Source organism: Hemitrygon akajei, chromosome 16, assembly GCF_048418815.1.
Source record: "Hemitrygon akajei chromosome 16, sHemAka1.3, whole genome shotgun sequence".
Taxonomy (NCBI): Eukaryota; Metazoa; Chordata; class Chondrichthyes; order Myliobatiformes; family Dasyatidae; genus Hemitrygon; species Hemitrygon akajei.
In genome coordinates, this window is record NC_133139.1 from 77,995,590 (window position 1) to 78,020,066 (window position 24,477).

Sequence of the window (24,477 nt, forward strand, 5' to 3'; positions counted from 1 at the left end):
TTCAATTCCGGGTGCTGTCTGTATTGAGCATTTTTTTTTACTCTCCCTGTGATTGTGTAGGTTTCCTCTGGGTGCTCTAGGTTCCTCCCACATTCCAATGCGGTACAGATGAGTAAATTGTGGGCATACTATGTTGTCACTGGAAACATGGCGATGCTTGTGGGTTGCCCACAGTACATCCTTAGACAGTGCTGGCTGTTAACACAAGCAACACATTTCATCACATGCTCTGATATACTTCTGACAGTCAGAAGCCTTCCTAGTGACGAACGGTGTGAAGCAAGGATGCGTTCTTGCCCCTATACTCTTTAGCATGGTCTTCTCTGTTATGCCTTCCGCGATTGTCAGGATGGTATATGCGTCAGATACAGGACTGACGGTGGGCTATTCAACCTCCGGTGTCTACAGGCTGTTAAAGGTAAAGGAGACGGTCGTCAGAGGCCTCTTATTTGCTGATGATTGCGCACTCAACGCCAGCACAGAGCAGAAGATGCAGCGAGAAATGGACTGCCTCTCACGAGCCTGTGACAACTTCGGACTTATAATCAGCACCAAAAAGACCGAAGTTATGTACCAGCCCGCACCCGGAAAGCCCTACCAGGAACCACACATCACAGTAAAGGGGCAGAAGCTACTGGCAGTTGACAGCTTTACTTATCTGGGCAGTACTCTATCATGAGCGGTGAACATAGATGCAGAGATCAGCAACAGAATTGCCAAAGCCAGGGCCGCCTTTGGGAGACTCCGTGAGAATGTACGGGAGCGGAGAGGACTCAGCCTTACCACCAAGCTGAAGGTCTACCGAGCAGTGGTTCTCACCACCCTCCTCTATGCCAGCGAGACCTGGACTGTCTACAGCAGACACGCTAAACAGCTCAACCACTTCCACTTGAGCTGCCTCCACAGACTTCTCCACGTACGATGGCAGGACAAAGTCCCAGACACGGAGGTCCTGGAGCGGGCTAGCACCCGCAGTGTCTACACCCTCCTACAGAAAGCCCAAGCCAGATGGGCTGGCCATGTTGTCAGGATGTCTGACAGTCGATTACCAAAACAGCTGCTGTATGGAGAGCTGAGCCAGGGCAAGCGCTCAGTTGGAAGGCAGAAGAAACGTTTCAAAGACTGCCTCAAAGTGTCCCTCAAAGACTTCAATATCAATCCCAGTAGCTGGGAATCGCTTGCTCTGGAATGCCCAACCTGGTGGAGCGGGACCACTAAAGGAATGTATGCAGCAGAAATCAGACGCACCGCAGAGGCTCAGAGGAAACGTGCTGCGCGCAAGGCTCGAGCTACCTCCACTTCCACTGCAGCATCTACCCTCATGTGTCCCACATGTGGGCGAGCTTTCAGGGCCCGGATTGGCCTCACCTGTCACCTCCTGACCCACAGTCGCAAACCCTCCACCTGACAGAAGTCGTGGTCGTCTTCGACTCCGAAGGACGAACAACAACAATGTTGTCACTGGAAACATGGCGATGCTTGTGGGTTGCCCACAGTACATCCTTAGACAGTGCTGGCTGTTAACACAAGCAACACATTTCATCACATGCTCTGATATACTTCTGACGGATAGAGCTAATCTTTCTTTTTACCCTTTCATTATCTTCTTAGGCTTTTTCCACTGAGATTGAGTGAGACTACAACTAGAGGTCACGGGTTAAGGGTGAAAGGTGAAATATTTAAAGGGAACATCTTCACTCAGAGGGTGGTGAGGATGTGGAACAAGCTACCAGTGCAAGTGGTGGATTTCAGTGCTTAAGAGAAGTTTGGATAGGTACATGGATGGGAGGTGTATGGTCCGGGTGCAGGTCAATGGGACTAGGCAGGTTTGGCATGGACTAGAGGGGCTGAAGGGCCTGCTACTGTGTTGTAGTTTTCTATGACTCTAAGTAGTTCAGCACGACATTATGGCCCGTAGGGTTTGTTCCTATGCTGTACAGTTCTATGTCCTATATACCTGAGCGAAAGCAGCGTATTAAAGTGATGATTAAATGGGGAAATGCATTTTGAATGAGGGTTAGGATAAAGAGAGTGATGTCAGGAAGGTGAATGGACAGTGGTGATGGGGGAGAATGGGATTGCATGTCGGTGTGTAACGGAGGCAGCGTGTGGGCTGATGATGGTGGGGGAGGGAGTCACAATGTCAAAACCTGCTGCACAAGGCTCTGTGCCGCTCTGTTGCTTGTTAACATTCCGAAAGAAATACATATTCAATGAACAGGTTCATTCCCCACATCACACAGAACAGTCCCCTATAATTTGCATTTCTTTTTGGGTGCAGAAGCAATTCACATCACTCTGGATATGAGAAAATCTAGGGCTGGCTTCAAATTTACTTTAGCTTTGAGGCCGTGCATATAACGCTCCAAAATCTGCTAACGTCTTTTATTTCCTGTTGTATTTTGTATATGTAGATACAGCCATAAGGGCCTTTGCCTTCCTCTATTTCATGCACACATGTCCACAAAAACAGGGAAATACACACTGAAATCTGCAACGAAAAGAACCAAAATCAATTCCTACCTCCATCTGCACACTCCCCTGAGTCCTTTAATGGATCTCTCTCCGCATCCACATTGTGAATAAAACTGGAAAAGAAGAAAGTAAGGACAGAGTGACTCTGCTTGCAAAGACTCACTTTACAAGACAGCTCTATCAAACATAATTAAACTCATTACCAGTTTACACAAGGCATGTCAACTGCTGAACTCTGTCCTAGATTGGGTGTGCGCCATTTTAGACAGGCTCACTTAGGACGTTTTTTTTCAGTTCCCAGCTGCCAATTGGCATACGACGTCTGACAGTCAGGGATTGCATTATGCTGGAAATTACCTCAAAGCACTGTGTATGTACGAACAGTATGCAAGAGAAGCTTGGCACTGTACCTCAGCATGGGTGACGATCATACACCAATACCAAATATGGACTCCATTGTTCACAGCAACTTCATTTGTGCACATAGCCCTACATTGACTTCAAGTCAAGTCAAGTCACTTTTTATTGTCATTTCGCCCATAACTGCTGGTACAGTACACAGTAAAAACGAGATAATGTTTTTCAGGACCACGGTGCTACATGAAACAATACAAAAACTACACTGAACTGCGTAAAACAACACAAAAAAGCTACACTAGACTACAGACCTACCCAGGACTACGTAAAGTGCACAAAACAGTGCAGGCATTACAATAAATAATAAACAAGACAATAGGCACAGTAAAGGGCAGTAAGTTGGTGTCAGACCAGACTCTGGGTATTGAGGAGTCTGATAGCTTGGGGGAAGAAACTGTTACATAGTCTGGTCATGAGAGCCTGAATGCTTCGGTGCCTTTTCCCAGATGGCAGGAGGGAGAAGAGTTTGTTATAAGGGGTGTGTAAGGTCCTTCATAATGCTGTTTGCTTTGCGGATGCAGCGTGTAGTGTAAACGTCCGTGATGGCGGGAAGAGGGACCCCGATGATCTTCTCAGCTGACCTCACTATCCGCTGCAGGGTCTTGCGATCCGAGATCGTGCAATTTCCGAACCAGGCAGTGATGCAGCTGTTCAGGATGCTCTCAATACAACCTCTGTAGAATGTGATGAGGATGGGGGGTGGGAAATGGACTTTCCTCAGCCTTCGCAAAAAGTAGAGATGCTGCTGGGCTTTCTTTGCTATGGAGCTGGTGTTGAGGGACCAGGTGAGATTCTCCGTCAGGTGAACACCAAGAAATTTGGTGCTCTTTATGATCTCTACCGAGGAGTCCTTGGATTTAAATCACTTCATAGTTTCACACTTCTGCCATCTCGGCAATGTCCTCCAGCTTTAGCCTCTCGTCAGCCTCTCGTCCTCCTCTTCAGCTATCAAATGCAAAGCTTCAGATCTCATCTGCTAATTCTCCCCAGACCTCTCTCCTTTGTTGCGATTCTCAGCGATGCATGTAAATTACATCAACAAGTGGCAGAATAATGACATCATACGTGTGATTAAGCATGTGTGTCCGGACATGTTCTGAAATTGCTAGTTCAGATATTGACCAGTACTATTAGACTGGCTGATAGACCATCTCCAACACATTGTACATCATCTCAAGCTCATCCTTCTCCCCAAGCTTATTGCTAACCCACTGATAAGTGTATGTTTCAGTTGTCAGCTATGTCTGATGACAAAGCAGTGATAAACTATGGAATATTTTAAACAAACTATTGTAAAACAATATAGGAGCAGATTTAAGCCATTCAGCCGATCAAATTCACTCTGCCATTCAATCGAAACAGTTTGCCAATGGCAGAATTGCAAATGATGATGAAGAAGCATACAGGAGTGAGGTAGATCAGCTGGTTGAGTGGTGTCGCAAAAACAACCTTGCTCTCAACATCAGTAAGACCGAGGAATTGATTGTGGACTTCGGGAAGGGTAAGTCAAGGAAACACACCCCAGTCCTCATTGAGGGATCAGCAGTAGAAAGGGTGAGCAGCTTCAAATTCTTGGGTGTCAGCACCTCTGAAGATCTACTCCAGGCCCAACGTATTGATGCAATTCCAAAGAAAGCGTGAGAGCGGCTATATTTCATTGGGAGTTTGAGGGGATTTGGTACGCCACCAAAGACACTCACAAATTTCTACAGATGTACCATGAAGAGCATTCTATGATGATGCTGAGGATGTTCTATGAGTCTGTGGTGGCCAGTGCTATCATGTTTGCTGTTGTGTGCTGGGGCAGCAGGCTGAGGGTAGCAGACACCAACAGAATCAACAAACTCATTCGTAAGGCCAGTGATGTTGTGAGGGGTGGAACTGGACTCTCTGACGGTGGTGTCTGAAAAGAGGATGCTGTCCAAGTTGCATGCCATCTTGGACAATGACTCCCATCCACTCCATAATGTACTGGTTAGGCACAGGAGTACATTCAGCCAGAGACTCATTCCACCGAGATGCAAAACTGAGTGTCATAGGAAGTCATTCCTGCCTGTGGCCATCAAACTTTACAACTCCTCCCTCGGAGTGTCAGACACCGTGAGCCAATAGGCTGGTCCTGGACTTATTTCCACTTGGCATAATTAGTTTATTATCATTTAATTATTTATGGTTTTATATTGCTATATTTCTACACTATTCTTGGTTGGTGCGGCTGTAACGAAACCCAATTTCCCTCAGGATCAATAAAGTATGTCTGTCTGTCTGTCTGTAATTGGTTGCATCCCCATGTGGTATGGAGGGGCTACCAAATAGAAACATAAAAACATAGAAAATAGGTGCAGGAGTAGGCCATTTGGCCCTTTGAGCCAGCACCGCCATTCAGTATGATCATGGCTGATCATCCAACTCAGAACCCTGTACCTGCTTTCTCTCCATACCCCCTGATCCCTTTAGCCACAAGGGCCATATCTAACTTCCTCTTAAATATAGCCAATGAACTGGCCTCAACTGTTTCCTGTGGCAGAGAATTCCACAGATTCACCACTCTCTGTGTGAAGAAGTTTTTCCTCATCTCGGTCCTAAAAGGCTTCCCCTTTATCCTTAAACTGTGACCCCTTGTTCTGGACTTCCCCAACATTGGAAACAATCTTCCTGCATCTAGCCTGTCCAATCCCTTTAGAATTTTATACGTTTCAATAAGATCCCCCCTCAATCTTCTAAATTCCAGTGAGTATAAGCCTAGTCGATCCAGTCTTTCTTCATATGAAAGTCCTGCCATCCCAGGAATCAATCTGGTGAACCTTCTCTGTACTCCCTCTATGGCAAGAATGTCTTTCCTCAGATTAGGGGACCAAAACTGCACACAATGCTCTAGGTGCGGTCTCACCAAGGCCTTGTACAACTGCATTAGAACCTCCCTGCTCCTGTACTCAAATCCTTTTGCTATGAATGCCAACATACCATTTGCCTTTTTCACCGCCTGCTGTACCTGCATGCCCACCTTCAATGACACCCAGGTCTCGTTGCATCTCCCCTTTTCCTAATCAGCTACCGTTCAGATAATAATCTGTTTTCCTGTTCTTGCAACCAAAGTGGATAACCTCACATTTATCCACATTAAATTGCATCTGCCATGAATTTGCCCACTCACCTAACCTATCCAAGTCACCCTGCATCCTCTTAGCATCCTCCTCACAACTAACACCACTGCCCAGCTTCGTGTCATCCGCAAACTTGGAGATGCTGCATTTAATTCCCTCGTCTAAATCATTAATATATATTGTAAACAACTGGGGTCCCAACACTGAGCCTTGCGGTACCCCACTAGTCACTGCCTGCCATTCTGAAAAGGTCCCGTTTACTCCCACTCTTTGCTTCCTGTCTGCCAACCAATTCTCTATCCACATCAATACCATACCCCCAATACCGTGTGCTTTAAGTTTGCACACTAATCTCCTGTGTGGGACCTTGTCAAAAGCCTTTTGAAAATCTAAATATACCACATCCACTGGCTCTCCCCTATCCACTCTACTAGTTACATCTTCAAAAAATTCTTTAAGATTCGTCAGACATGATTTTCCTTTCACAAATCCATGCTGACTTTGTCCGATGATTTCACCACTTTCCAAATGTGCTGTTATCACATCTTTGATAACCGACTCTAGCATTTTCCCCACCACCGATGTCAGACTAACCGGTCTATAATTCCCTGGTTTCTCTCTCCCTTCTTTTTTAAAAAGTGGGGTTACATTAGCCACCCTCCAATCCTCAGGAACTAATCCAGAATCTAAGGAGTTCTGAAAAATTATCACTAATGCATCCACTATTTCTTGGGCTACTTCCTTAAGCACTCTGGGATGCAGACCATCTGGCCCTGGGGATTTATCTGCCTTTAATCTCTTCAATTTACCTAACACCACTTCCCTGCTAACATGTATTTCCCTCAGTTCCTCCATCTCACTAGACCCTCGGTCCCTTACTATTTCCGGAAGATTATTTATGTCCTCCTTAGTGAAGACAGAACCAAAGTAGTTATTCAATTGGTCTGCCATGTCTTTGTTCCCTATGATCAATTCACCTGTTTCTGACTGTAAAGGACCTACATTTGTCTTGACCAATCTTTTTCTTTTCAGGTATCTATAAAAGCTTTTACAGTCAGTTTTTATGTTCCCTGCCAGCTTTTTCTCATAATCTTTTTTCCCTTTCCTAATTAAGCCCTTTGTCCTCCTCTGCTGGTCTCTGACTTTCTCCCAGTCCTCAGGTGTGCCGCTTTTTTTTTGCTAATTTATATGTTTCTTCTTTGGACTTGATACTATCCCTAATTTCCCTTGTCAGCCACAGGTGCACTACCTTCCCTGGTTTATTCTTTTGCCAAACTTGGATGAACAATTGTTGTAGTTCATCCATGCGATCTTTAAATGCTTGCCATTGCATATCCACTGTCAACCCTTTAAATATCATTTGCCAGTCTATCTTAGCTAATTCACGTCTCATACCTTCAAAGTTACCCTTCTTTAAGTTCAGAACTTTTGTTTCTGATTTAACTATGTCACGCTCCATCTTAATGAAGAATTCCACCATATTATGGTCACTCTTACCCAAGGGGCCTCGCACGACAAGATTGCTAACTAACCCTTGCTCATTGCTCAATACCCAATCTAGAATGGCCTGCTCTCTAGTTGGTTCCTCGACATGTTGGTTCAGAAAACCATCCCGCATACATTCCAAGAAATCCTCTTCCTCAGCACCCTTACCAATTTGGTTCACCCAATCTATATGTAGATTGAAGTCACCCATTATAACTACTGTTCCTTTATTGCATGCATTTCTAATTTCCTGTTTAATGCCATCCCCAACCTCACTACTACTGTTAGGTGGCCTGTACACAACTCCCACCAGCGTTTTCTGCCCTTAGTGTTACGCAGCTCTACCCATATCGATTCCGCATCCTCCAAGCTAATGTCCTTCCTTTCTATTGCGTTAATCTCCTCTCTATCCAGCAATGCTACCCCACCTCTTTTTCTTTCCTGTCTACCCCTCCTGAATATTGAATATCCCTGGATGTTGAGCTCCCATCCTTGGTCACCCTGGAGCCATGTCTCTGTGATCCCAACTATATCATATTCATTAATAACTATCTGCACATTCAATTCATCCACCTTGTTACGAATGCTCCTCGCATTGACACACAAATGGATCAGAAAACTGCAGAAAGTTACAAACTCAAGCACCTCCCATCATGGGCAATAGCTTCCCCAGCAGCGAGGACATTTTCAAAATGTGATGCCTAAATGATGGGAGCAACTATCATTAAGGATCCCCATCAACTGGGATACCCCTCTTCTCATTGCTACTGTGAAGGAGCAGGTACATGAGCTTGAAGACACACACTCAATGCTTTAGCAACAGCTTCTTCCCAACAGACTATAAGAAATAGGAGGAGAATTAGGCCATTTGGCCCATCGAGTCTGCTTTGCCATTTTATCATGGCTGATCCATTTTTTCCCCTCAGCCTCAATCCTGGATCGCTTCATGGCCTGACCAATCAAAAATCTATCAACCTCTGTCTTAAATATACATAAAGACTTGGCCTCCACAGCTGCCTGTGGCAACAAATCCCACAGATTCACCACTCTCTGGCTAAAGATCCCCCTCTACTATCAGATTTTTGAATGGACACTACCTCACTATTTTTTCCATTTTTTTGTTCTCTTTTTGCACTGATTTCATTTATATATACTGTATGTACGTATACATACAAACACACACACACGCACACATATCTTTCTTATTGTAATTTATAGTTTTTATGAATTGCAATATACAGCTGCTGCAAATCAACAAATTTCACAACATATGCCAGTGATAGTCAACCTGATTTTGATCCTGATTTTAACCTCATTCTGTTGCTTTTCCCTTGGAACCCTTAACCCCTTTTACCAATCAAGAGCCTATCAATCTCTGTCTTAAACATTCTCAAAGAGCGAGACTTCTCAGTCCTCTCTGGCAACAAATTCCACAGATTCACCACACTCTGGCTAAAGAAATTCCTCCTCATCACAGTTTTAAAGGACACCCTTCAGTTCTAAGTCCGTGCCCTTGGATCCTAATATCTTCAACTAATGTTCACTCTATCCAGGTCTGTTAATGTTCAGTAGGTTTCAATGAGATATCCATCATCCTTCTAAACTCCCTTGAGTACAGGCCTACAGACACAAACTCTCTTCATTTGTTTAGCCTTTCAGTCATGGGATCTGTCTTACATGAATGATCCCAGAAAGCACATCTTTCCTTAGATACCTAGTCCAAACCTGTTCACAATATTCCAATGTGGTCTGACCAATGTCTTATATAACTTCAGCAGTCCCTCCTTGCTTTTATTTTCTACTCCTCATGAAATGAATGATAACTTTGCATTTGCCTTCTTTACGAATGGCTCCACCATAGGTTATTAAGCATGCAAGTTTCAGGAACGTTTCCAGGTTTATGGGGATTTGGGCTTCATCTTGAGCTTTGTGTGTTTCTACCAAGTGTTATTGTTTCCTTTCAAACCCCAAGCACATGCTGATTGGCTAATGGGTTTCTATAAATTACCCCTGGGGGGGGGAGGCAAATGGCAAAAGAAGATGAGAGAGAAAACTGTTGGAATCCTTTGAGGAAATAACAGGCCGGATAGACAAAGGAGAGTCAGTGGATGTTGTCTATTTGGATTTTCAGAAGGCCTTTGACAAGCTGCTGCATTGAGGCTGCTAAACAAGATAAGAGTCCCTGACGTTACAGGAAGGTTGGCTGACTGGCAGGAGGCAAAGAGTGGAAATAAAGGGGACATTTTCTTGTTTACTGTCTGTGATTAGTGGTGTTCTGTCCGGATTGGTGTTGGGACCACTTCTTTTCATATTATATATTAATGATCTGGATTATGAAATTGATGACTGTGGCCAAATTTGTGGATGATACAAAGATTGATGGAAGGGTAGGTAATGTTGAGGAAACAGGGAGTTTGCAGAAGGACTTGAACAGATCAGTAGAATGGGCAAAGAAGCGGCAGATGGAATACTGTGTAAGGAAGTGTATTGTCATGCACTGATAGAAAAATTAAAGGTATAGACTATTTTCTAAACAGGGAGAAAATTCAAAAAGTAGAGGTGCAAGGGGAATTGGGTGTCCTAGTGCAGTCTTCCCTAAAGGTCAACTTACAGTTTGAGTCGGTAGTAAGGAAGGCAATTACAATGTTAGTGTTCATTTGATGCTGAGGCTTTATAAGACATTGGTCAGACCGCATTTGGAGTATTGTGAACAGTTTTGGGCCCCTTATCTAAGAAAGGATGTGCTGACATCGAAGAGGGTCCAGAGGAGGTTCACAAGAGTGATCTCAACAAATGAAAGAGTTAATGTATGAGGAGCGTTTGATGGCTCAGAGGCTGTACTCACTGGAGTTTAGAAGAGTGAGGAGGGATCTCATTGAATCCTATAGTATACTGAAAGGCCTAAATGTGGAGAAGGTGTTTCCTATCGTGGAAACAATAGGAAATGGTCTAGGACCATAGGGTACAGCCTCACAATATAAGGACATCCCTTTAGAACAGAGATGAGAAGGAATATCTTTAACTGGAGGATGGTGAATCTGTGGAAATAATTGGCACGGATGGCTGTAAAGGCCAAGGCACTGCGTATATCTAAAGCAGAGCTTGATAAGTTCTTAATCAGTAAAGGCATTAAAGGTTACGAAAAGAAGGCAGGATAATGGAGTTGAGATGGACAATAAATTAGCGATGACGGAATGGTGGAGTAGATTCGAAGGGCCAAATGGCCTAATTCTGCTCCAGTGTCTTATGGTCTTGTGTGATCATGAGGCACTGATTAACCATCTTGCTTTTGGCCTTTGGAACCCAATTCTGGAAACAAAGAAGAAGTCCAATATGGTGGACAAGGGAAAGGTTTACCTGTATAGTATTGGAGATGTTGGATTAAGAGACACAGATTGATCGGAGGAGATGCAGTTGTTTACAGGATAATGGGAGTTTTTAAAGGGTAGACAATATTCCAATCGGTATAAATGAAGAAGCTATTGAAGGTTTGATAATCAGAGGGCACAGCCTTCTAAGATGACACAAGAGAAAATCTTTACTCATAGAGTGGCTTGAACTTTGAATGTGCTGTCTGAAATATTTCTCGAAGTTGGATAAATAACTGAAATGAAAGGAGATGGGAAAGGAACAGGGTAATAAGACATTCTGTTGAAGAGCTGTAAAGGACTTGATGGGTGCGTTCATCATCTGCTGCACTTGACTACTCTAGCCTCCGTTAGCTGAACCCCTTACTCTTCTACATGACTAGTCAGAGTGTATAGTGTGTTATTTAAAGTGCAGGAGGACATTGAGAGTATATCATAGGATCATGGAATAATCTCTCTCTCTCTCTCTCTCTCTCTCTCTCTCTCCCTCCCTCCCTCCTTCACATATTTTATACATATATATGCACATTCACACACACACGTATATACACAGTCCATTCAGGCCATCATGTTTATTCGGGCTCCTTATGGGGCCATCCCAATTTTCCCATTCATCCCAGTCCCAAACCCAATACAGCACTGAAGCGAGTAATACACACAAAATGCTGGAGGAACTCAACAAGTCAGGCAGCATCTCTGGAGGGAATCAGAATCAGGTTTAATATCACTGGCATATGTTGTGAAATATGTTGTTTTGCAGAAGCAATACATTGTTATGCATGCATAAAAAGTCTCTAACTACAATAAGAAATATCTCGATAGTTAAATAAGTAGAGAAAAAATTAGAAAGCAAAAGTGGAAAAGAAAGGGAGATAGTGTACATAGGTTCATTGTCCATTCAGGAGTCTAATGACAGTGGGAGAAAGCTGTTTCTAAAACATTGGGTGTGTGTCTTCAAGCTCTACCTCCTCGATGGTCGCAACGAGAAGAGGGCATGACCCAGCGTGATGGGGGTCCTTAATGACAGATGCAACCTTTTTGAGGCACCACCTTCTGAAGATGCCCTTGGTTCTGGGGAGGCTAGTGGCCCATGAGGGAGCTGGCTGAGTTTGCAATTTCTGCAGCTTTTTACAATCCTGTGCTGTGGCCTCTCCATACCAGTTAGAATGCTGTAGAAACATGGTGATATACCAACTCTGCTCAAGCCCTAATGAAATATACCATAGCTCCTGCCATGACTTCTTTGTAATTGTATCACTATGTAGGGCCCAGGATAGATCGTCATAGATGTTGACACCCAGGAACTTGAAGCTGCTCTCCACTTCTGATGCTGGTTTCCTGACAAGGACTTGACGAGGTTTCCCTGCATGAAGTTTACAATCAATTCCTCGGTCTTAATGATGTTGAGTGCAAGGGTATTGCACTCAAAGTTGGCCCAAATGGATTGACGTTTTGCAGCAACATTTCAAACATTATGTCCTGATGAAGATTTTGGCCTGAAATGTTGACTGTTTATTTCTCTTCATAGATGCTGCCTGGCTTGCTGAGTTCCTCCAGCATTTTGTTTCTGTTGCACAAGATTTCTAGCACCCGCAGAATCTCGTGCATCTGCAGCATTGAACTTCAGAGGGTGGATTCAGTCAAGTCCAGCTCCTCTCCACTATTCGAGACACAAGAGATTGCGGATGCTGGAACCTAGAGTCTAGTACCTGATGTCCTGATGCAGGGTTTCAACCCAAAACATCGAAAGTTCCTTTCCTCCCACAGATGCTGCTTGACCGTTGAGTTCCTCCAGCAGATTGTTTGCTGCTCTTCACTACTAGTTCCAATTCTCAATTCTTGGCATTGCAGGTAGCTCAGTCAAGGTTCAATAAGTTGGTGCAGGCTCCTTTCCGCCAGGTGTTGATTTCACCGAGCATTTGGACATCTGTAAAACTGTCTCAACCAGCTGTGGCACGCTGATGCAGTACCCTCAAAGCTCCAGTGATCCAAGTTTAGCCCGGACCACCGGTGTTATCTGTGAGGACTTCTAGTGACCAAATGAATTTCCCCCGCGGGCCTTGGTTTCCTGCCCCTAGTGTGTATGTGAGTGATGGATTCTCAATGAAGTTGATGGGATTTCATGGGAAATGTCTTCAGGACAATCCATGGAGAAATGGTAAACTTTGTCCCCAGTTGAATAAGGGCTGCTGGTTAGCTAGAGGTAACCTAGACGGTGAGTTGAGTAATGGGCTGGCACAGATTCAACAGGATGAATGGCCTCATTTTATGTCATAAAGAAACATGGAAACAATGAGTCAGCAACTTAAAAAATCTGTTTCTATTAACACAATGAGAAACGATTGATTTTGCTTTACAGAAGCCAAGTATTATAAAGCACTTGCCTGGTTCCAAGAAGAAGGTGATATATGATGAACTTTCTCAGCTAAAACTAAGCAACTTTATCATTCTTATGGCACCAAGCTGAAAGCAACAAGCACAAACAGCAGCCTTTCACATTGCTCATCTTGTTGCCGCAACAAATCCTCCACCTGGGTATACTCACTGTCAAATTTATAAATGGAAATTTCTCCATTCATGATGTGAATGGGAACCTCCTAATGTAAGCACTTGAATCAAAACTTTCTGATCCTGATCCTTTCTCCAATCAATACCCACTTCAAAAAGTCCTTGAGTTTGCACACAAGCTAATTTGGATATGGGGGAGTAAATACTTCCTTACATGAGTTCCATCAGGCTGCTAAAATACTCCTTGATAAATCTAAGACTGATTTTAAACCGTTGAATTCATACAGCTTAAAATGGATTTGTCCTTCGAAAATAGAGCTTTTTCTCTCAAAAGTCTGTTCCCAATGCATGTAAAAAAGCCAATTTCAGATAATGCAAAAATCACATAATTACAGATTACATTGGTGAGGTTTAGCCTGTTCCTTTCTTGAGTTATGTATACTGCTGCATTGACTGTAGAGAGGGTGTTGGGAGAGTATAAGGGAAGATAAAGTTGCAGGGGGGTGGTGAATGGCCTGGGAGGCAATGGTGTTCATGCATGATTTTGGTCAGATTTTGTGTGCATGTGTGTATTCATCAATGCATATGTAAATGTGGTCAGAGTGTGCATGCACGTGTTTACACGTGTGTGAATGTGCATCAATTTACACGCTTATGTGTGGCCACAGAGTGGCATGCACAGATGTGTGCACGCACGTGCTATGCGTACAGTATGTGCGCATATCGGTGCAAATATTTTATATGTGTCCATGTCCACATACACTAGTAGGCCAAAGTAGCACACACATAATGCTGGCGGAACTCAGTAGGTCAGGCAGTGTCTATGGAGAGGAATAGGGAGTTGACGTTTCAGGCTGGAACCCTCTTCAGGACTCATAATAATGCCAAGTGTGCTGGCAAATGCTTACAGCATTTCCAGTCATCTTGGACCCTCTTGCCACTAGACCAAGACCTTCACTGTCTAGGTATCCTTCCCTTGTCTTTTCACCCAGAATGAGAGTCTATAAATTTATATATTGGAAGCAGATTGTCACCAGTGTGACTTTTTTTTAAAACTAGTTCAACTGATTACGCAAGTTCAATTGGTACAAGTGGCATTGGATGGCTCTGACTGATCCACACCGAATCAAACACAGTGCATCTGGAAGAATACTCTCGCCTTTTGGAATTCTATCATCTGTTCCTGTGGGTGCTGTGGACTCTCCCGTTGGCTGGAAGTTGTAATTATAGAATTCCTGCTTCCATTATAAATGAACAGATTAAAAAAATAGATTTAAAACTGAGGTCAGACTATTTGACTGTAGAATGGAGATGAAATTACATCTGTGCTCCTAGTCTAATTATGTCAATGCTCTCTAACACTGCTTGATTCTGAGGACAATATTGGTCCCAATTTCCTGCATATAAGTCCACAGGACACTGTCTAGTAAATTCATATTTTTATTGAGAATCCCAAGGTGAAGCACTAAAGCTGGCAGTGTGGAGATGATGAGGAGAGAAGACAAGGTGAAGTCAAGGAAATTAATCTTAGTAGCCTCCAGTTGAAAAGGGAATGACCCCATGGCTTTGAAGTCTTGAGTGAATTGGCAGGTGGCCATATTGCAATGTGCCCCGCTTGGTGGTGCAATAAGATCAGTGCCGGACTCCAGAGTGAAGGTTCCCGAGTTCGAATCTATGTCCAGTTGAGTGTCAAGCTAACAACTTGGTCTCGTAAAAACAAGAATAGCTTGCTACGGAAACACTGTCATGACGGTGCCCCGATAACTCCACTACCGAGTTAAGGGCTATTCTTCCTCTTCTTCATATTGCAGTGAAGAGGGGTACAGTTGGGTGGCACAGAGAACCAGGTTCAGTCCTGACCTTGCGTGCTGTCTGTGTGGAGTTTGATCGTTCTTCCTGTGAGCATGTGAGTTTCTCTGGCTGCTCAGGGTTCCTCCCACACCCCAAAGGCACGCAGGTTAATAGCCTAGATGGCTGCTCTAACTGCAATTAGTGTGTCAGCAAGAGTTGGGACCCTGAAGGGAGTTGATGAGATTGCAGAGAGATTAAAAAAAGCAGGGTTAATGTGACTGTATGGTTGATGGTCGGCGTAGACTCAGGACCAAAGGGCTTCTTTCCATTCTGTATGTCTCTATGACAGGAACAGGGATGCGCAGTGACTGAGATATAAGTGCTTGCAGCTGAGCTGTAACTATCTCCTTATGAGGGAGCTACTGTACAGGATCGAAGCAAACTGCAGCGTGTTGCTAAAGTAGCCAGCTCCATCATGGCTACTTGTGAAGCATCCAGGACACCTTCAGGGAGTGGTGCCTCAAAAAGTGACGTCCATTATTAAGGACCCTCACCAGCCAGGGCATGCCCTCTTCTCATTGTTACCATCATGAAGGAGGTACAGAAGCCTCAGTGATTCAGGAACAGCTTCTTCCCCTCTGCCATTCGATTTCTGAATGGACGTTGAGCCCATGAACACTAGCTCTCTTTATATTTCTGTTTTTTGCACTACTTATTTAATTTAACTATTTGGTGTATATATATACTCACCCTAGTGTTGGCGCATGGCCAAGTGGTTAAGGTGTTTGTCTAGTTATCTGAAGGTCGCTAGTTCGAGCCTTGGCTGAGGCTGCGTGTGTGTCCCTGAGCAAGGCACTTAACCACACATTGCTCTGCGACGACACCGGTGCCAAGCTGTATGGGTCCTAATGCCCTTCCCTTGGACAACATTGGTGGCGTGGTGAGGGGAGACTTGCAGCTTGGGCAACTGCCCAATGGTCTCCCATAAAAAAAAACCTCGCCCAGGCTTGTGCCCTGGAAACTTTCCAAGGTGCAAATCCATGGTCTATCAAGACTAACGGAGGCCTACACACACTCACCATGATTTATAATTTTTTTTTCTATACTATCATGTACTGCATTGTACTGCTGCCGCAAAGTTAACAAATTTCACAACATACGCCGGTGATATTAAATCAGATTCTGGTTCTGATCACAGGATAATCCAGAAAATCGATGGCATCTGAGATCCCTCAACCCATTTAACATACAGTTGTGGGGAGGGTCGGCATTCCACCTTCACTGTTCCCTGATAACGAGCCACCATTTCAGTGCTGAGATTATGAAAACAGGGTTAATATTGAAGAGAAGAGCTGAGACTCACATTGAAGCTAATCATGTATTCAGGAGCATCAGTATCACAGGAGCAGGTAATAATTTACACCAACTCACTTGTGTGGGAGTGAACTACAAAAGCATCAGAGAGTTAGAACAGGCAAAGGGCATCTGGTCACATTACAGGCTTTGGACATTTATGAAATCCAACAGATCCCCCTGGTGTTTTATAACAAATAAACCAGTCACCCAATCAATCAGTAACTGACACTCTTTTTATAATTAAACAACCAACCAGTAAACATTGGAGCAACACACACAAAATGCTGGAGGAACTCAGCAAATTAGGCAGCATCTATGGGAAGGAATAAATAGTTGACGTTTTAGGCCAAGACTCTTCCTCAGGAATAAGTCGTCGACTATTATTCCTCTCCATGGATTGCTGAGCTCCTCCAGCACTTTGTGTGCTTTGCTCTGGATTTCCAGCATCTGCAGAATCTCTTGAGTTAGTAACTATCAGAGCCCATGTCAGCCAATCATCAGCACATCACTATCAATAGACAGCACACCAAATCACCAATCTATGGACCACAACTGGTAATTAACAGGCTGCACCTAACTAGTAATTAACAGAACTCACACACGTAACCAGTGGTTAATAAGCAGTAAACCCATTCAGTTATTAACAAACTACACTCTAAATCATTGATCAACAGACCCCGAACCTAATTCATACCAAAATGGTCAGATGCTCAGTCAATAATCATCACACTTTGCCTCAAATAGATCAATAAAGACTGCATCCTGATTGAGTAAGCAATCCCATTCACTTAATAACAAATTGTCTACCAACACATTCAGTATCAACAGATTAACCAAACATTTCATAACTGTTAGATCACCCAGCTATCCATCAACCTAAATTGTAAACTATCACAACCCATCCACTCAAAGTTCAAAGTACATTTATTATTGAAGTATGTAAACATTATACAACCTTGAGATTCATCTCCTTACAGGCAGCCACAAAACAAAGAAATGCGCCCCCCCCCCAAAGAACGCATTAAAAATGGCCATCAAACACACAACGTGCAGAGAGAGAGAGAGAGAGAGAAAGAAAACAAATCGTGCACAAAATAAAATAGCTCCAGAACTGGAGTTTTACGAAATACTCGAAGCCAGGCATCACTGCAGGGGTGCGTAGGCAACAGCCACAGTTCATCGCACTGAATTTCAGCATAGAGCTGAGTAAATGGCACGGATCAGCAAGCACAACCAGTCCTCGTCTCACCTCTGGTCCCAACACACTGGCCTTTTTCGATCTGGCCTGGCACTTACATCGTCCAAACATCGGGTCGTTCCTCGTTCTTGGACTGCTCTGGAGCCTGGACCCCACCCACCATGATTCGGCCCGTGGCTGACCTTTCCAATTCAACGTGGTGCTTAAATCGATCAGACGTCGGGGCTTTCCTCGCTCTTGAGGGATACCTCGACTCTGCCTTGACTCTGCTTCGACCCAGACCCCACTGACCGTGACCAGGCCTCCCCAGTGCCTCCGTCACTGCTTGTCTCTGCTTACCAAGACTCTGATAACTCGGAGAAACCACTCATTTATTCAAAAGCCATCAGACCAGTCATCCATCAATGATCAGCCAGTACATGCATCCAGTAACTAGCAAAGACAAGCTTTTCTGTTCAGGAACCAACAGGCACCTTTCACTCATTCAGTCTGACCATTCCCATCAACAGTGCTTTGAATCTGCTCCAATCTATTGCCAAGTAAGAAGGCACAGATCGTTACGTTATTCATGGAGATTTCTGAACTATTTAATAGCATCATATATGATCCATCTGACAACAATTTCATATATATGTAATATTTTTCTTATTGTAACTTATAGTATAATTTATGTATTGCATTGTACTGCTACCCCAAAACAATAGATTTCACAGCATATGTCAATGATAATAAACCTAATCCTGCTCCATTCAATACTGATCAGGCACTAACAAATATACTTAATAATCAGCAGAACCTTTCAATTCAAGAACTACACATGCAAAACGCTGGAGGAGCTCAGCAGGTTAGGCAGCATCAATGGAGAAGAATAAACAATTAACGTTTCAGGCCGAGAACTTCCTTCATGACGTTAACAGATATCAGAATCAGAATTGGAATCAGCTTTAATATCACCGGCATATGTCAGGAAATTTGTTAACTTTGCAGCAGCGGTACAAAGCAGTACACGATCGATAAATATAGAGGAAAAAATTGAGTTACATTAAGTATATACAAGTCTATTAAATAGGTAAGTTAAAATAAGTAGTGACCAAAACAGATGTAAAAAAAAGTAGTGAGGTGCTGTTCAAGGGTTGAACACCCATTTAGAAATCCGATGGAAAAGAGGAAAAAGCTATTCCTGAATAACTGAGTGTGTGCCTTCAGGCTTTTGTACATTCTTCCTAACAGTACCAATGATAAGTGGGGATCCTTAACGATGGACGTCGCTTTCCTAAGGCACTGCTCCTTGAAGGTGTCTTGAATGCTATGGAGGCTGCTGCCCATGATGGTGCTGACTAATTTTACAGGTTTCTGCAAATTATCTCGATCTTGTGCAGTAGCACACCCCCCCCCCCCCACCCCCATACCAGACAGTGATGCAGCAAGTCAGAATGCTCACCACGGTACATCTGTAGAAGTTTTCAAGTGTTTAAGTTGACAAACCAAATCTCTTCAAACTCCTAGTGAAATACAGCTGCACTCTTGCCTTCTTTGTAGCTGCATCGACATGTTGTGTCTAGGTTAGGTTCTCAGACATTAAGAAACGTCGACTATTTACTCTGTTCCCTAGATGCTGCCTGGGCTGCAGAGTTCCTCCAGTGTTTTGTATGTGTTGCTTTGGATTTCCAGCATCTCTTGCATTTGTAATTCAAAAACTAGCTGTGTGGCAAGGAATCTAGCATCAGCACCTGTTAATTAGCATTAGTCCTGAGGAAGGGACTCGGCCTGAAACATCGACTGTACTTCTTCCTATAGATGCTGCCTGGCCTGCTGTGTTCCACCAGCATTTTGGGTGTGTTGCTAGCATTAGCACCAACTGGTTACCAGAACTGGCAGGTGCCAAGTTAAAGGAATGGAACGCCTAGATAAATACGGACAAACGTATTGCATGTAAAAAGGTTGCATGCTCCTGTTAGATAAACAGGTGCTCTTGACTGAACATTCTTTAATGCGTCCCTGATATGTCACATAGGGAGAAAGACAGGAATATAAGTTGTTTTTCCCTTGTTAAGGCCCCATCTTTCATTGGTATAAATCCATGGCAAGGGATTGTTTTGCAAATCCTTTCGCTCCCATTAGTGTGGTTTAATCTTTGCCTGACTTCCAGCTGGTGTACACGCACAAAATGCTGGGGGAGATCAGCAAGTCAGATAGCATCCACGGAAATGAATAAACAGTCAACGTTTCAGACCGAGACCCTTTTTTAGGACTGAGAAGGAAGGCGGTAGATGCCAGAATAAAAAGGTGGGGGGAAGGGGAAGGGGGATAGCTAGAAGATGAGAGGTGAAGCTGGGTGGGTTGGAAAGGTAAAGGGCTGGACAGGAAGGAATCTCATCGGAGAGGAGAGTGGACTATAGGAGAAAGGGAAGGAGGAGGGGACCTAGGGGTAGGTGATAGGCAGGTAAAAGGCCAGAGTGGGAAATAGAAGAGTGGGGGGGGGGGGGGGGAAAGAGGGAGCAATTTCTTCTTTACCAGAATGAAAAATCAATATTCATACCATCAGGTTGGAGGCTACCCAGACGGAGTATAAAGTGTTGCTCCTCCACCCTGAGGCAGGTCTCATCTTGGCTCAAGAGGAGGCCATGGACCGACATGTTGGAATAGGAATGGGGATCGGTGTTAAAATGTCCGGGCACCGGTAAGTTCCGCTTTTGGCGGATGGAGAGGATGATTAGTTTCCACTCCAGTGGATCAATACTGTATATGTCGGTACACCTCTTGCCCGTATTACAGGCATGTCACGCACCCTCCCTCCACCCTCCACCAGAGATAAAGCAGTGATGTAGCTCGATCCCCTCCCCGCTCCCGTGGATAAACCAGTGGTGTGCCTTCCCCCCACCAGGGATAAACTTTTGATGTATCTCCACCCCCTCAGCCAATCACAGCTTCTCCTGAACACATTTACTGGTATTCTTTGCCCTCCTTCCCTGACCGTGAGTGGGCACAGCCTTCACGAAGCTCTTCTCTCTGTGAGTCAGGCAGGCGTAAGGGAGACACTGCAATTTAAATCTTTGGCCAGTTTCCATTCTGCGCGAGAAATAGCAGCAGAGATCCTGTCCATTTGGCCCCTTGAGCTCATCCAATCAATACTAGGACTGCTCCTCTGACAGCTCCGTCTTACAGACGGAGCCCCGTAACACGTCTGGTTCAAAATCCATTCATTCAAGAAATGCACAGTGACTAATGACACGCAACCTGCTCTGGAGGGACAGTGCTCCATGGGTTCACTCTGTCGAGCTGGTAAGTTCCAGTTCCAGTCCCTCCGTTCAGGAAGAACAAGTCGGACGGAAGAATGACCTCAGGTTTGACGATCCCCCAGCAATGCTTCTGGAGTCTCCATTAATTTAAAGCTGGCCTCAAAGGCACTTACTGCAAGCAACAGCCAGGAGGAAGAAAAATCATGGTGGATTGAAATAAAAAATTGGAGCTTTTTTTGACACTTTTAAGAGTCTTGGAATCACACTGCATGGGAACAAGCCCTTCAGCCATCTAATCTGTACTGACCACCCATTGTTAGACTAATCCTACCCCAAACCCTTTTTATTCTCCCAACATTCACATCACCTCCCTCAGATTAACCTACCAACCTGTAGGTCTTCTGGGTGACGGAGGGAACTGGAGACCCCAGGGGAAACAAATGCCATTACAGGGAGAGCCCCACACGAATAGCACCAGGGTCAGGACTGGACGTGGGTCTCTGGTGTTGTAAGGTGGAGGCTCCACCAGCTGCTCCACTGGTTCACTGGGCCTGTGACATGAGGAAAAGTTGGAATCACAGCTGTACATAACTTGTGTGCGTGTGTGTGTGTGTGTGTTTGCGTTTTGCATGTATTTTATGTGCGTTTTTGTGTGCATGTGCTTGTGCATACATGCATGTATGCATGCGTGTATGTGCATTCATTTTGCGTATTTTTGCTTGTGTTTTGTACGTGCATGTGTGTGTGTGTGTGTGTCTCTCTAGAACACTGAGGGGGAGTGGGTCAGTCGATCCCCTGAACACATTCTAGCCTTCAGCTACATCAAGGCTTGTCACTAGCTCAATATCACTTGTTCCACCCTCACCTCTTGATTCCCATAACCAACAAATATCTCAGATTTTTACTTCTAAAAACTCAAAAAAATCCGGCCCGCGGTGGAATTATCTTTGGCCCGCGAGATAATATCTAATTACTATTAAAGCTGGCCCCAGTAATCGAAGCGCCTATGGCGTATGATATGGCTAATGCTGAGTTTATTCAGGTACCAGGTTTTCAGGGTTTTTAGTGTTTATTCGGCAGTCTTCTTCATAAGAAACGGAATTTGTAAAGTGAAACACTTTGTAGTTATAGCAGAGACTGAGACACATGAGAGCAGGCTGAAAAAACGGAGGCAACGAAAGCTGCGTTCGCACGCGTCCGACTGATCCGGCCCGCATGAAGCTGCATTTTGCTCAATCCGGCCCGTGACCTAAAATGAGTTTGACACCCCTGATTTAGACGCTCATCCCCGGTATCATTCAAGTGAAACAGCACTGTGTAATCTCCAAAGCAAATGCATCCTTGCTGAAATGTGGTCCTCAGAATTAAACAAGTGCAGAGAGAGCCAGATCAAAGCTATGGAAAACTGAAACATAAAACCTTCACATTTGAATTCCAGCTTTCCTATATACAGCTTCTGCTACATGTACCTCCAGTTCCATAATCTATCTTCAAAATCATTAATATGCGTGCTGAAAGACTGAGCCTCTGATACAGATCCCCAGAGAACATTGACTGTCACACCTTGCCAGCTAGAGTAGAAACCCCTTTATTCCTGCACTCTGCCTTCACCTTCCTCACTGATTATCCACCCCTGCTCCAAATGACAGGCAATACGGGCAAGAGAAAAACAATGGTTGGAAAATGGACGCAAAAGAAATCTGACTGTGTTTAATGGTATATTCCAAAAGTTGTAAAGCAGGGTAAATAAGGTGGAAAAGTTGAGGTCATTGCTGGAATCAGTTGATTCTTTTTATAAGATAATGGTTGAATTCATGCAAGATTAAAATCATAGTTTTTTACTGACATAATTTGAATTTTTCACAGTATAGTGGTTCTTTCCCACTTATTGGTAGAAGCCAGTATAGCTGTCAGCTATATCTTTTAATTTTTTCTTGCCTAAGTATTAGCACAATATACACAAATTATCATTGTTTTAATTATGTAGCCTATTAACTGGATTATTCTTATCTGACGAATTTCTGTTATGTCGAGTGTAAAGGTGACGGATTTTTCAAAGGTGCCATCTTGAAGCAACACACACAAAACGCAGGAGGAACTCAGCAGGCCAGGCTGTATCTATGGAAGAGAGTAAACAGTCAGCAATGAAGGGTCTTGGCCCGAAATGTTGACTGTACTCTTTTCCGCAGACGCTGCCTGGCCTGCTGAGTTCCTCCAGCATTTTGTGTGTGTTGCTTGGATTTCCAGCATCTGCAGATTCTCTCTTGTTTGGGATCTTTATATTGGATTTTCTTTTATTGAATCCCTGCTTTTCTTCTCAGCTCCTCAAGTGCTCTGTATCTTTGTTTAAACTTTAAAATGAACGAGTGTGAAAATCAAAGTTTCTCACTCATTCCTGAACTCCTAAAAGAACCCAGGGATCGAAAGTAAACAAGATCCAACAGCACGCTCAATATATGCATTAGCAAGACATTACTTGCAGAGATTTAGGACCTGCAAGTTTGATTCCAGGGCCATAGCTAGATTCATTAAAGATACATTCACAGCTGCATCCAAGGAGACAGAAACAGTTTGCATTTCAGGCCGATAAACAAACCCTCAGAGTTAACGCTTCATGTGCGATGAAAGGTCATGGACCTGAAGCAATAATGTTGCACTCTCTCCCCAGATGCTGCCTGAACTTTTGGGTATTTGCAGCACATTCTGCCGCTATTTCAGATTACTGTGGTTTTTATTTTACTTTTTGAGAATGGATGTTATGTTAGTCGGATGATGCGGGTTGAACTAAAGAAAAATAGAAGCAATCACACAGTGGGGAGTAGATAAAAGCCTCCAAACAATCCAAGAGAGACAGAAGTGTAAATTTATGAGAACATTTCTGATAAATGAAAAAGCATTTTGGCAGTAACAGCTCGGAGTTAGAATGATCTGACTGCTAACCAGGATATGCTCACTGGAAGATATTTTGATAGCACTGAAATCCCAAGTTGCATTCAGAAAATTTTCTGTTTTGCCAATGTATAACATATGGGAGAGACATAGTGGCTGTAATAGTTGGGGTTCATTCTGGATTTAGATTTAGGGAGTGAAGACAAAAGAGGGGTGTTCTGCAATAATGATTAGCGAAGTCTGTCAACCCTTCTTGCTGTCTCAGTAAAGTAACAAATAGAAAGACCTCCTCCCATCTTCTACAAAAGCTGGAAAAAACAGAGCACAGCTTTCATCACATGAAATGAACTCTTAGCCTCTCAGTCAACCTTTGTTTATTTATTGGGATACCATGCTGAATAGGCTCTTCCAGCCCTTCGAACCATAAATATTACACCCAGCCCAGCAATCCCCCAATTTAACCCCAGCCTAATCATGGGACAATTTACAATGCCCAATTAACCTACCAGCCAGTACATCTTTGGACTGTGGGAGGAAAGCAGCACCTAGGGGAGATCCACGTGGTCATGGGGAGAACATACAAACTCCTTATAGGCAGCGATGGGAATTGAACCCAGTTCATCGGTACTATAAAGCATTGTGCTAAC

General features: G+C 43.9%; 1 protein-coding gene across 12 annotated transcripts in view; it reads right to left on the reverse strand.

The window, feature by feature from the left end:
* adgrl1a (adhesion G protein-coupled receptor L1a) overlaps positions 1–24,477 on the reverse strand; it is a 654,463-nt gene that overhangs the window by 563,136 nt on the left and 66,850 nt on the right. For all 12 annotated transcript variants that reach the window (XM_073069264.1, XM_073069261.1, XM_073069260.1 and 9 more), the window contains exon 2: positions 2,524–2,588. In XM_073069264.1, the coding sequence (XP_072925365.1) occupies positions 2,524–2,588 (65 nt within the window). The remainder of the gene's footprint in view (positions 1–2,523; positions 2,589–24,477) is intronic.